This window comes from Rutilus rutilus (genome assembly GCF_951802725.1).
Source record: "Rutilus rutilus genome assembly, chromosome: 11".
Taxonomy (NCBI): Eukaryota; Metazoa; Chordata; class Actinopteri; order Cypriniformes; family Leuciscidae; genus Rutilus; species Rutilus rutilus.
Genome location: NC_140216.1, coordinates 32,178,546 through 32,193,193, shown reverse-complemented (window position 1 = coordinate 32,193,193; position 14,648 = coordinate 32,178,546). Strand labels below are relative to the sequence as shown.

Sequence of the window (14,648 nt, the reverse complement as noted above, 5' to 3'; positions counted from 1 at the left end):
TGTTTGACAGAATGATAATGTGTTCATACATCATAGCATGTCTATATGAACACTCAATTCTGGTTTGTACCTCACACTTATTCATCATGTTAAGTCTTCATTTATCTCCATATTATGGTTTCCAAAATGGTGTATAAATAAACAAACACTATCTTGCCACTGAAGTTTGCCAAGATAACTAGTGCCTAAGCTTTTCAGTGAACTCAGCTGCCATCCACAGGCAAGAGTACTCTACTACAGTCAAACATACATGCATTTAGATTTAATTGCAATGTAATTACTTTTTCCCTGCTCAAGTATCTGCACAACTCAAACAAACCTTTCAGATGTGCTGTCATTCTGGTATGCAGAATAGTAGGACGCAGGAGAAGAAAGATAAACACTCTTACTTCAGCAATATATATATATATATAAAAAAATGGCACAACCATTGTTTATCTAAAGTCATTTTTGCTTATTAGTATGGTTGAATTGGATCATTGAAGGTCAGCAGCAAAGACATTGGTTAAAAAAGTGAGATTAAATACACAAAGTATATGTGTGTTGTTTAACATTTTTAATTATTTGCATAATATTGAGTTTGCATTTTGCGTGACTTTACTAGTTACTTGAAAAAAGTAATCTGATTACCTAACTCACGTTACTTGTAATGCGTTAAATTCTCTCTCTCTAGTGAACACCAAAACATGTCGGTCAATATCAGAGACACAATCATTATAGCCCGGATCATCTTTATTGAGTTTAAACAGAACCTACAGAACAGAACATGCAAGATGTACAGAATTGTATATACAGATGAGTTGTGAGTATATTTGAGAAGCAGAGGTCACCACGGTCAAATACACGTGAAACCGGACATTACATTAGCACCACAAACTGTTAAGTAATGAGCTAACTACTTAAATTTATTTTCCACAAGGTGCAAGTGCTTCTTGACTGCATTATGACAAGAATTCAACATTTAAGCATTAAATATGTAATGATTTACTTGCCAGCACGTGTAGAGCAAATGTGATGGATGCGTTTCAGAGAATAAAGCAATATCACACAGCCGTTATTGTTAACAGAACAGTTACTTTAACAGGAAGTCTGACTACTGTAGCTTGTCATTTGCTCTGATATTTCAGTGAGTAGTATTGTGATCACATTTAAATGAAGTGTAGCCTGTCAAACGCAAGATATTCCTTCATTTATTTACTGGCTGATTATAATAAGCAAAAGGGCGGAGTCAGCTGGGGTATACCAGGATGTGTTTAATAGGAACGGATAGCAGGGGGAATGGCAGCACATTCTTCTGCGTTCAGAGAGTGATCAATCACAGGTCTGTATTCCAGAGTAACCTGAAACACACGTTTGTTCATGTTAGCTCATACAAATGGATGTTTTCTTCCTTTATGCAGACTAACAAGACAGATTTAAAGTGCCCCATTATGCTATTTTAAAGGTTTCTAATTTTGTTTTGGAGATCTACTACAATAGGTTTACATGCATCAAAGGTTGAAAACACTTTAATTTTCTCATATTATACATTGCACATCACCTCATTTCTCAAAGAGCCTGAAAACAGTTTGTTTGAGATTCAGTCTCTCCAAAACCCTCCTTACAGCAAGCTTTCTCTGCTCTGATTGGTCAGACGGCCCAGTCTGTTGTGATTGGTCTACGATATGCTAATTACCATATCAGGATTTCAGCTCCAGAGGCTTCCTCAGCACTTGATACACAGTAATACGAACAATTTTATTTTTATTTACCCTTTATTTTACCAGGTGATGTCCCATTGAGATATTCAAATCTCTTTTACAAGGGAGCCCTGGGAATGACAATGCCGTCAGTTTTTACCGTATCAATTCCAGCATGAGTCCTCATCCTTTTTAAGAGCATGCAAAGTGGATTCTCGACATGTTGATAACACGAACCTAACTCTTCCAGTCTCAGCTACAACTTGAGTGTTTGAGGGTCAAAGTAGACGTTGTTCATGAGCAGCCAATGAAGACCATAGTCTGGCATTATGCAAATTTGTTACATTGTTATGTAGGGACGTAACAGGGAATGAGACTGGAATTCCTGAGGACTCGTTTCAGCAGTTCAGAATCGATTATTTTTTAAGGACATAATAACTTTATTTGTCATGCACTTTGATCTTTAAAACATTTTACATTCACAAACAGCTAAAAAGCATAACAGAGGCACTTTAAATGTGAACAAAGGAACCGAATACATTCTATATTTACCTTTCCTGTCTTGGGATCCACGTAGGACAGTGTGTGTTTCCTCCAGTGCTGTTCATAAGGCTTCTGCACTTGTCCCTGCAGGGGTTTGGAATAGTCGTACTCATCCACACGCTCCTGTAACAAGAACAAGGAAACAGAAACATTAAAAACACAAACATTATCAACATGACAGTTGTGTCTTTAACACTATGATTCCTACAAAGCTGCAAAACCAGATTACAAATAACTGAAAGCAACAACATTCCATGTCAATGAATACTATATACTCTGTACTATGCACTGTATTCTATTTTATAATAGATAAGATGTCAAAGTTAGACAAAAATGTACAGAGCACAAAAATCAAAGAACTTTATTATGGCTCTGTTAATGGTACAAAATATTGTTGTCCTTAGAGAAGCATGCTGGTTTCAGAGAGCTGACCTTGAAGTCCTCGCGAGCGTGAGCGCCCCTGCTCTCTTTACGGGCCTCAGCAGAGACGATCGTCTGCACTCCGTTCAACATCAGATTCTGCAGCTCCAGAGTTTCCACCAGATCAGTGTTCCACACAATGCCTGAAGACATAAAAGATTAATTTAGTGTACAACGCAATAAGAACCATCATACTGCAGGGATAACACAACCTTAATGTACAGTAATGAAGATTATCAAATGAACAGCGAAATTCTAAGTTTCTAAACTCCCATTCTTAGACATTCTCATTAGCAAATACACTGGCTAGTTTGGGGTCCATTTTTTAAAATTCTCTTATGCTGATCAAGACAGTATATATTTGAACAAATATAAAAACAATTGAGACACATTACATTTTGAAAAATGTAAGATTTTCCATTTTAATGTGACGCAAAGCTGAATTTTCAGCATCATTACTCCAGTCTTCATTGTCACATGATCCTTGAGAAATCATTCTAATATGTTGATTTGCTGCTCAAAAAACATTTCTTATTATTTTCAATGTTAAAAACTGCTAAATAGTTATGTGGAAACCGTGATACATTTACTCAAGATTCTTTCATGAATAGAAAATTCAATAGAACAGCAATTATTTAAAATGATCTTTTGTCACATTATAAATGTCTTTACTGTCACTTTTGATCAATTTAATGCATCCTTGGTGAATAAAAGTGTTAATTTCTTATCTTAAAGATATTAGTGACCCCAAACTTTTGAGCTGTAGTGTATGTTAGTGTTTTTTGGAGGTATTGAACTTTTAATTGATTTAATTTCTCCTGTGCCAGTCTTCTCTGACCTCTGTCAAATGTCTTGATGTCATCCATCGACTTGTAAACGGAGTCCATCTTTTCACAACCCTCCTTCAGGACGTCTCCTGTGCGGAACACGGCAGCGTGAGTCTGCATGGTCTGAGAAAGAAAAACAGAAAACAGAAATTAAATTAAAATTAAAATATAATAATGACCACTGGAGATCATAAGATGAGGCTTCAAAGTCTAAACAGTCAAATTGCTATTTGATCAGTCTATAAATATTGCATTTCTTTTAGGAACTAGAGAACTCCAGTGAGGTGACGTGCCTTCTGCATGTTGAGCCTGATTTCTGAGGTTCTGGTACTGCCGTTAGCAAAACGGATCTTGTCCAGATTGGAGACAGATGCCTCTCCTGCATTGGGTTTCAGAGGGGAAAGTTTCTCTCCTATGTGACAGGACAAAAATATCACACAATTTATTAATAGTTTGTACAATACTATTAACAAGTATTAAAGGGGTGGTTGATTATGATTTCACTTTTCTAACTTTAGTTAGTGTGTATAGTTGCTGTTTGAGCATAAACAAAATCTGCAAAGTTACAATGCTCAAAGTTCAAAGCAAAGAGAGATATTTTATTTTAAAGAAATAGCTTTTTAAGGACTACAACAAACGGCTGGTAGGGACTACACGAGCTTCCTCCTAGGTCAGTGAAATCACAAACCATAGAATTTACATAAACCCCACCCCCGGGAACACGATTTATAGGTCATCATGACACAATATGCTAATCAATGACTAGAAGATAACTACACATAAGCTACATAAATTCATCAATTAACCATTTAGAAATGTCCTATTGCATTCTACATGTTGTCACTTCTTCTTGAGTCTCTCCATCATTGTCTGACTCCGGTTTGAACATAAAAGGCTAAAAGTTTTTGAAATTTTCAGTGCATGTCTGTGTGAGGTAAAAGGACACAAGCTCTTGAAGCTCCGCCCTCTGTGCTGTGAGCAGCAGCTCATTTGCATTTAAAGGATCAGACACAAAAACTGTGAATTTTTGCTCACCCTCAAAAAGTGACAATTTTAACATGTTATCTAAAAATATCTGTGGGGTATTTTGAGCTAAAACTTCACATACACACTCTGGGGACATCAAATACTTATTTACATCTTGTGAAAAGGGCATTATACCACCCCTTTAATAGTTTTTAGAAAACATATAAACTAATGACTTTATAATGCCTTAAAACTCCATTTGTCTTGTGTCTAATAAAGGGCACTCTTCAATTTGGAGCATTCCTTCATGATTTCTGAGTGTTATGAAGCTACCTGGAGTGTTTACTTCAGCAATAGTCAGGGCACAAGCGCGTCCAAACACAACGAGATCCAGCAGTGAGTTGGCGCCCAGGCGGTTGGCACCATGCACCGATGCACAGCCGGCCTCGCCACAGGCGTACAGGCCTGGCACCACCTTATCCTCTCCATCCTGATAGGTGATGACCTGCGAGGATTACAGAGAGGATATTAGTATTATGTTCTCATAAGAGTAGAATGGAAACAGTGACTGTAACATTTGTGTTTAATTAATCAAATGTAATATTAATGTACACTTACAGTATCTTTCAAAAGTTTGGGATCACTAACATTTTTCATGTTTGTGAAAGAAGTCTCTTATGCCCATCAAGGCTGCATTTATTTGGTCGAAAATACATTAAAAGAGTAATACTGTGAAAAATTATTACAATTTACATTAACTTTCTATTGTAATAATATAAAAATGTAATTTTTTCCTATAATGGAATAACTGAATTTTATCATTTAATACTCTAGTCTTCAGTGTCACATTATCCATCAGAAATAATTTTAATATGCCTATTTGGTGCTCAAGAAAAGAAACATTTCTTATGATTATCAATGTTGAAAACATTTGTTGTTTTGCTTAATATTTTTGTGGAATCTGTGATACATACAGCATTCATTGGAAATAGAAATATTTTGTAGCATTAAACAAGAATCTTTTCTAATTTTAATGCGGGTCCTAAAGCTCTTGCCTGATCATAACCCTTCTTTTTCCAGTGATATTCCAATGACCTTTTCTCTTTTGTAATGTCTCTCAACCATCTCTCTGTCTACAGTCTTTCTTCAAATCTCCCTCTTGCTCCCCCTCTCTCCTCCCCCATCACGAGAGGACACGCCCCCTACTGCTGATTGGCTACAAGTGTGTTGTGCTGCTTGGTCCGATCCACTTTCAACAGCGTTTCTCAGAAATAGCTAACTGAACCCTAATTTAAGGGTTCGAAGTTTGTTCCAATTCCTAACCTAAGATGAGCAGTAGTCAAAGTGATGGTGAAAATGGGCAGAATACCTGTCCCTTGTAGTTGGTGGGGATGCCGCCCATGTTGTAGTGGACAGTGGGTAACACTGGGATGGGTTCTTTTGTGACGTCCACTCCAGCAAAGATCATGGCGGTTTCAGAGATGCCGGGCAGGCGAGCGGCGAGCTGCTGGGGTGGAAGATGATGGAGCTGCAGGTGGACGTGGTCTTTATCTGGCCCAACACCTCTGGTGGAAACATGGGGGAAACTCTTTTTTTAGAAAGTTAACACCATACATTTTTTCAATCAATCACATACTGTCTGTGCAAGTGAAGTGAAAAACAAAACTTGCGATTCATTATATAAGCAGCAAACTGGTGACTCTGTTGTGGGCACAAAATAGCAGATTATTATTATAGAAAAAATTAAGTATTTTATACCTTCCTTCTCTGATCTCAATGGTCATGGACCGTGAGACCACATCCCTAGAGGCCAAGTCTTTGGCATTGGGCGCATAACGTTCCATGAACCTCTCGCCTTCACTATTGATTAAGATTCCTCCCTCTCCACGGCAACCCTCTGTGATCAGGCAACCGGCTCCATAGATACCTAAGGGGATTACATCATAGGTCATTTAAAACCAGTCACAGGTTGGCTGAAGGCATCTGGAACTCAGATCATCAAGTATCAACATAGATGCATGTAAACACAGCAAAGAAATAGTATAACCATGCATGTAATATATAACTACTAGCTAGATAACAGATAGATACAACTAATGTGACATGAGACATAATCATGTTGTAAACTATACTGAAGTAGCAACTTGAGTAAACCATTTCTTCACAATCGGTGGCAAAGATTTATGCCATTTATGCCAAAGAGAACTTTTCCAGGCTTATAAAAGAAATAACCTTACCTGTGGGGTGGAACTGAACAAATTCAAGATCCTGGCAGGGCAGACCCGCACGTGTCACCATGGCATTACCGTCTCCTGTGCTCGTATGGGCTGATGTACAGCTGAAGTATGTGCGGCCATAACCACTGCAGAGAAAATGAGATAAATATCTTTATTTGCATGTTGTAAAAACACACGCTGTATTAATAATATGTACAACCTCATACTTTACCAATAATAATTATAGTTTTGTCATTAAAAAATATAGATTCAAATAAAAAAATCTTTTATTATTAATTTTGGTGAACAAACAGAACCAATCAACCTTAAAAGATGCAATTAATAACAACTGTAAGAAAAAGCTTTTTTAAAAGCCTGTGAATACTAACGTTGCTGCTCTCAAAGGGATGGTTTGGAGTAAAATCAGCCTAGGGTCCTTTGCACCATGACCTCGAGCCAAACACCCCCCTAGAAGCCTTTTTTTCCCTTGGTTGAACATTATTAAAGTTAGAGCTTATTTAGAGAAATCAGCCGAATGGCTTAGTGCAGGCGCTAATGGATCCAAGGCTGTATCTCGTAAATTACCCCACTAATAATGCCCGGAATGGTACCAAACTTCTACAGTAGTACAAATAGGTTCTGTACTCATAAAATGAGGCATTGGAAAGTTTGTAAGTACATCAGGAGTTTATTTAAATAACACTTGCCTGATGGCTTATGCTATCGCTAACCCGGACGTCGAGGTCACTTCCGTTATTTGGGAAAAGCCTGTAAAAGTCCTGGCAGAAAGCGACGCATAAGGATGTAGTGTAATGACGGCCAGTTCCAGGAATGCACTAATATTTTGTTGGTAGTACCAGTTTGCAACAATTATTAGTTAACACTAAGTTGTCAACACTTAGACGTCCAGGTTAGCGGTAGCATAAGCCATCAGGCAAGTGTTATTTAAATAAACTCCTGATGTACTTACGAACTTTCCAATGTCTTGTTTTATGAGTACAGAACCTATTTGTACTACTGTAAAAGTTTGGTACCATTCTGGGCATTATTAGTGGGGTAATTTACGAGATACAACCTTGGATCCATTAGCGCCTGCACTAAGCCATTCGGCTGATATATCTAAATAAGCTCTAACTTTAATAATGTTCAACCAAGGGAAAAAAAGGCTTCTGGGGGGGTGTTTGGCTCGAGGTCATGGTGCAAAGGACCCTAGGTTGATTTTACTCCGAACCATCCCTTTAACTAACACAAAATATTTATTAAAAAGTTCTCAAAATATAATATAAATATTAGATGACTATAAGTTCACTAAAATACATAAAATTGTTAAAACTGAAATTAAAAATGTAAAATCTATATTTATTATGTAATCAATAAATACTTTAACTGTATATAAATAATACAAAAATAACACTGCTGAATGCTTGAGACAGAAAACTAGATAATTTCTCTTACCCAGTGGCAATAACCGTGTTCTTGGATCTGAAACGGTGGATGGATCCGTCCTCCATGCAGAGTGCAATGACTCCCTTACACTCTCCATCCTCCATCAGCAGATCCAGGGCAAAATACTCGACAAAGTAACTGGTATCATACCTCAGAGACTAGACACCAGCAGACACAATTAGACAGGGCTCAACAGGTGTTCCAGTTCAAGCTGACTTTCAGAATCTCACTCACCCGTCCATAGAGTGTGTGAAGAAGGGAGTGACCCGTCCTGTCTGCCACACAACAGCATCTGTGAGCCTGACCTCCTTTACCAAACTTCAGACTCTGACCTCCGAAGGCACGCTGATAGATCTTCCCGTCCTCGGTACGGCTGAACGGCATACCAAAGTTTTCCAGCTGAAAAAATATAACATCCGCTGATGAGATTGGAGGAAATCGCAATCTATATCAGTCATACCGTAATGTTTGAGTTAAAGACAAGAAAACAACAGGTCAATAATCATTCCTCAATACTTTCAAAAGAATTATGACAGTGACAGGTCATGTGATCATCTCTCACCTCCACCACTGCAGCAGGGGCTTGCTCGGTCATGTAATGAATGGCATCCTGGTCTCCCAGCCAATCAGATCCCTTCACTGTGTCATAAAAGTGCCAACGCCAGTCATCGTCCTCCATGTTTCCTAATGCAGCATTAATCCCACCCTTTTTTATAAAGGGAGAAATAAACGTTAAAAATAAATAAATATATATATTAAATACCATGTTTTTAACCTTTACAAAGACCATATATATATATTGTATGAAAAATATATATTTTTTTGAATCTTAAAAAAAATAGGCAGTGATTAATTCATGGTCATACTTTCAGAGAATATTAATTTTGTATTAGAACACATGTATCAAGTCTTTTGTTTTTTTCAAAGTGGTGTAAGAATATCCGAGGTGTCGTTTCAAAGGTTGAGCTGCCTTGTGAACTTTAGACTTCTTGAACTGAAAATCCCTGCACAGCTCTCAGACGTTCTACATGACTGATTCTCATTCAATCTCTTCCTGAGCAAACCACCTGATTCTGATGCATTAGAGTCTTGATATTATGTATTGTCCTTTAAAAAAAACAACGAAATCATTCCTAAATGAAATATCAGCAAACCCTGATTTGTAAAAACTAGTATACATCCAGAGGATAAATTGTTATGCTGTTGCAGTATATAACGGTATAGGAGACACATATTGCTTTTTCTTACTAAATAATAATAATAATAATAATAATAATGAGAAACACAAGAGGAAATCTCCAAACCTGTGCGGCCACTGTGTGTGAGCGGGTGGGGAAAAGTTTGGTGACACAGGCTGTGTTGAAGCCGGCCTCCGACAGACCGAAAGCGGCACGAAGCCCTGCGCCACCGGCTCCCACAACCACAGCATCAAACTCATGGTCTACTACTGGATACTGAGTGGAGATCTGAGGAGACAAACACCATAAACGCATTGATCACACAAGGCCACTCAACTATGACATCTAGTTTTGCTTCTTTAAAGGTATAGCGGAGGATTTTCTTTTTCCGGGTGGATCATCAAGACTATTGGTCCTCCTAAGTGTCAATCATTCTGGGCATATGTTTACGTAAGGCCGTCGTACGTGCTCGTGCACACGATTCACACGATGGCGTGCGCTCAAAACACAGGTTGGGCTTCCCACTGATGCCTCAGTCGTGAAGTTTCTACTTGACAGGTAAAGTTTGGCATGCTATTTGGAGGAATCCATTTAAAATCACTGCTAGTAAAAGTTAATGTAAGCTATGATTAGCTCGTGCATGCTCTCTCGTGCACACGTTTAATAGGCGTTCCCTCTCGGGAGCAGGTAGAGTGTTGCGCATGTGCATTTTTTCAAAAAGTGGAGAGGGCGGTTCTTTTCTAAAATTCGGGAAAATCCTCCGCTAGTAATGTTAGTGCATTTAATTGCCAATGCCAGATCCTACACGCAAAATGAAACCTGGTGAAACCAAACAAGGAAGCAGCATAAATACTTACACCATCTGAGACTTTTGCATCTCCCTTTTTTCCATAGATGGAGAAATGCAATTTGCGGTTGCTTGCCTGGCACACGGCTGGCAGCTGGATGGAACAACAAAAATGTTTAATTAGCTTTTAATTAAATTTATTTTATTTCACTTTTAGTAACAAAACATCACTGTAATATAATACAGATAGTGACAGCACTCAAATGTAAGCTGGTCTTTATCGGTGACATAACAGTGCGATATCTGATTATTGTGTTTTATTTTAACAAAATATAGTTTGAGCAGTTATATTGTAGACTTATAAGATAAACCCATTTGCTGTGCTTGTGTATGTTTATGATTAGTAGGACACATATTGCCATAACACATCCACAAACTTTTAACAGGTGACTGTAGCTGTCAGTTATGTCTGTAATAACACTAGCCAGCCACAATTCAACTTTCATAGCAGTCTGTTTTTATTCTCACAATCAATGAGAAATGAAATAAAAATCATGCATTCAAACACTTCAGAAGAATTCACGATAATAACATGAACTTCCAGTATCGCATGGCTAATGCTAACGCTGCCAGCTTGACCTTCAATAGACCCATAATTACAAAACATATAAACTTCACTTCTATGAAATTACACATTACATTAGGTTTAAAACTCTTAAGTATTACTGATAAAAGGATAAGCTCCATAAATAAAACAGCATCATATAATGCGTTCACTCATGTAACAAAGACACTGATATGTAACAGGGTTACCTAACACAGCAAATGATGGTTACAAAACCAACACATAACAGACTACAATAGATTACAGCGTCACCTCAGTATAAAACGATTTAACTCTCGGCATGCAAAGACTAAATGCCATTACAATAGAAAGAATGCCCAAGATCTGACAGGACTTACAGCTTTAGATGACACAATCTTTTTGCCGAGGACACGAGAGGCAGCGCACACTGCAGCCATGTTGCCCGATTCTGTCTATGTGTGTGTATGGCGCTCGTGTACGCTGTGATGTAAGCGGTAAGGGAAGTCCGACTCATTTCCACGAATCGGTTCTTTCGAACAGTTAAAAAGATTTGGTGAGTCTTTTCCCTACTGCGGTGTAATAGATTCATTTATATATATATATATATATATATATATATATATATATATATATATATATATATATATATATATATATATATATATATATATAAGTTTGTATCCCACCTGATTAAAAAAAAAGTCGTTGAACTTTTCACAACATCAGCCAAATCCTCACTTCAAATACTCTTACTTTTAATTTCGCTGATCGTTCGAAGCTTATTCAGTTATGGGTTCGGTTCGGATCGGTCTGCTTCGTGAATGGGTCTGGTCTGTCTCTGTCAGCTGTTATACCTACAAAAACAAACGATATTAATTTTAAATAAGTATAAGTGCTCACTATACAGTGAATGATAAAACAAATTGGAAATAATGTGATTTATTTATCTTGATAAATTGATACTTAATAATAATAATAAACAAATAATTGAACATCATTACTTAGTAATTTTTATAACTAAAATATTTGAACATTTATCACTTAATTTAAAACGTGATTGCAGTAAAGGTTGTTACATGCAGAGCAAATACAGGCTCAAGTTCATCCGGGAGCGAATCGGTTCGAATGATTCACGAATCGGACATCGCCCACCAGTTTCGCAGCTTCAGTTGAGGACCGTACCAATAATTGTCCACGCTGGGGGGATTTGTTTGTTAGCGTCATGCAGAAAACAAAGTCAAGCATGTATTTATACTGGGTGGAGTTATTTACTGTAAATGCCATTGTATATAATATAGCCTTCACACTTTAAATAAGCGATATTCTTGTCCAAGAACATTAACGCAGGTGTTAGCTTTACCTTGTCATGGTATAGCGACTATTTTAATCTGTTTGATAACGGGGGTCAAGTCAACTTAAGGTGCTTTGGATACTGGCAAGGTAACATGGACATCTGATGTAGTATTGTATTGCCAGCATGTATTGTGCTTGCATGATTAATGGGACGTTTTCTTTGTTAAATATAACTAGACAAATCGCAAAAGCATGTCGTGGAAACAGGAAGTGTCATATTTCAACTAGGATATCGTCTTGCGCTGCATTAAATGAATTAAATGTAAATGCTACCTCAGTTTCATTATGTTTGCATAAGGACAGTATTTACAGTAGCATTTCCCTTTTTATATAATATTGGTCATATGTTTGATTTAGAAGTATGTGTTTATTTTTCAGCTGCAGTCCCCATGAACAACCTGAATGACCCTCAGGACTGGAATATAAGGCCAGAGAGACAAGGTGATGGCGGTGACAGCAGTAAGTGGAACTATGCCTTCCTGGTGCCCATGCTGGGGCTCGCTGCCTTTCGTAAGTAACACTATTGCCCTTTTCTAGTGTGTATGTTTTAATTAAGTGTACTTAAATTGTAATTTTTTTCTTTCTCCTGGGGATGGATTCCTAGGATGGATCTGGTCCAAGGAGTCTCAAAAGGAAATCGAGGAGGCCAAGGTCAAGTACGAAAAAAATGTAAAGACAATCCAGAATGACCTGGATGTGAAGTACCGACAGACGCTTTCTGAGAACCGCAGAGAAACAGTTCAGCTCGAGTTTGATCTAGAGAAAGAAAAGCAGCGGGCACATGGCTACCGTCAAGCCCTGGCATCCCAGAGTCAGCAGCTCGAGGAGCAACGTCGAGGCATGAGGTTGGAACGAGAAGCTCTAGAAAACGAGAGATCTAGATTGCGTCACGGAGGACCTGGTGGCGCCCTCTTCCACGAGGCTTTGCAAAAGGAAAAAGAGCGAGAGATGAGGGCTTCATTGGCTCTGAAGGAAGTAGAATACAGGCTGGTGGAAAGACAAAGGGCCTTTTGCAGTATTTTGGTGCCTCGTGCGAGGAGGGTGGAGATGGAGAAAGACCTTCTGGTTCGTACGGCCAAAGAGCCAAATCTTACACATCTAGAGATGGAGGACGGTCTCAGGGATATTTTTAAGAATGATCGCAGTTGTGCAGAGTATCTCAACACAGATGAACGGAAGAATGGAAGTCTCATGTGGCTGTATCTCAGATATTGGCAGCTGCAGGCCACACTTCAAACGCACCAGAGAGCTGAGGCTTCTATACTCGGGATACAGACAAAAAAGTGACATTGGTAGAACAGAAGTGAATCTATATCAGTAAAATGATGTACCTGTATTTTAAATGACCTCATTGCCAATAAAGTAAATGAGATTAAAAATGTTTTTTATTTATTTATTTCTGTGAAGCGCAAATCCAAATTTGTACATACAGTACTGAAAGTTTCAATACCATATACAGAGTAAAATACCTCATATTTTACTGTTGTAACTTGTAAACTATTTTTAGGACTAATAGTCAATATTCAAATATTTAACAAAACTCATCCATACCTCGTCCATCCTATCTAAGTAATGCCACTGTTGACATGAAGACACCAGAAAGAGAGAAGCAGTCCATATCAGTGTGAACTTTTCCTGGTGTGTGTAATATGGAAATCACATATTTAATTTACATTTATGCATTTAGCAGATGCTTTTATAACCAACCAGTGCTGAATAAATAGTTGAGGGTGGATGACCATAAAAAGATTTGAGGAATAACAGCATTGTGTTCAATTCAGTCTATTTTGATATTTAAAGGCAAGCTAAATTAGTCTTACATATTACATGAAGTCTTAAAAGAATTTAAGTTTAAGGTAAAAAAAATAAAAATCCAGTATGCATACCAATATGAGTTGTGTAACAACATAAAGCTACCACACCTACTAATTTGTAGAAACATGTTGTTGCTTGCAGTGAATATTTTGTCTTCTTGAAACCAGTGAAAGCAAGTAATCTGAAGATATGAGCAGGTTAAAATAAAAGCTGATGTACTCTTTTTATATTTACTGATAGTTAAAATTAATTATCTGAATGCACGTTTTGAAAGGAATAATAGAGCAGCTGGAAATGGTGGGAATAATAAAAGATAGCTGGATCTGGCCTCTGCTGATTTCAGTGTGACTTAGTGTTGTACCCTAAGTATTAAATTATGTGTCAACATGGTTATGTTTGGCAGAAATCATTTGCAGCAAAACTGTGCCTTATTTTGCTCAACGAACCAGAGAGGAAGACTTAACCAGCATGGCCTCCAGTTTAGCACGTCAACTCAATATAAAGGCTCATCTCATCAAGTTATTCCAGCATCCGGTGCCCTGCTCAAGAGCCACAATAAATATGTGCGTTGATGAAAACTTAAGGGTTTACTTGAAACTGAGCAAAAATAGAAAAGGACATTCAAGGGATTATTTCAGGAAAAATCATATGTTTGACCCATTGGCACTATAGTATCTTCGACACAAAATTAATTTTACTACTGTTTACATTTTAATATCAGGAGCCTGTTTCAGAAAGGAGGTTCAACCAGCTCTGAGTTAAAACTTGAACTCTGAGTTTTCGGTTACAGAACAGCAGGGGCCTGTACCATGAAGGTAGCTGAACAAACTCG

General features: G+C 37.7%; 2 protein-coding genes across 3 annotated transcripts; one reads left to right on the top strand and one right to left on the bottom strand.

Moving 5' to 3' along the window:
• Positions 1–711: 711 nt before the first annotated feature.
• sdha (succinate dehydrogenase complex, subunit A, flavoprotein (Fp)) lies at positions 712–11,132 on the bottom strand. Its single transcript, XM_084423463.1, has 15 exons — positions 11,026–11,132; positions 10,133–10,216; positions 9,402–9,563; positions 8,660–8,803; positions 8,332–8,496; positions 8,107–8,255; positions 6,673–6,797; positions 6,194–6,362; positions 5,805–6,000; positions 4,769–4,940; positions 3,763–3,881; positions 3,481–3,592; positions 2,655–2,785; positions 2,232–2,345; positions 712–1,340 (listed from the first exon to the last, which is right to left on the bottom strand). The coding sequence occupies exons 1-15, from the start codon at positions 11,083–11,085 to the stop codon at positions 1,254–1,256; spliced, it is 1,989 nt and encodes a 662-aa protein (XP_084279589.1). The 5' UTR covers positions 11,086–11,132; the 3' UTR covers positions 712–1,253.
• A 629-nt stretch (positions 11,133–11,761) lies between these two features.
• Positions 11,762–13,375, top strand: ccdc127b (coiled-coil domain containing 127b). 2 transcript variants are annotated; one of them, XM_084423496.1, is made up of 4 exons: positions 11,762–12,088; positions 12,179–12,263; positions 12,380–12,511; positions 12,606–13,375. In XM_084423496.1, the coding sequence occupies exons 3-4, from the start codon at positions 12,391–12,393 to the stop codon at positions 13,286–13,288; spliced, it is 804 nt and encodes a 267-aa protein (XP_084279622.1). In that variant the 5' UTR covers positions 11,762–12,088; positions 12,179–12,263; positions 12,380–12,390; the 3' UTR covers positions 13,289–13,375. The 2 variants fall into 2 exon arrangements, with proteins under 2 accessions (XP_084279622.1, XP_084279621.1); XM_084423495.1 differs by lacking the exon at positions 12,179–12,263 and having other exon boundaries at positions 11,829–12,088.
• The last annotated feature ends 1,273 nt before the right edge of the window (positions 13,376–14,648 follow it).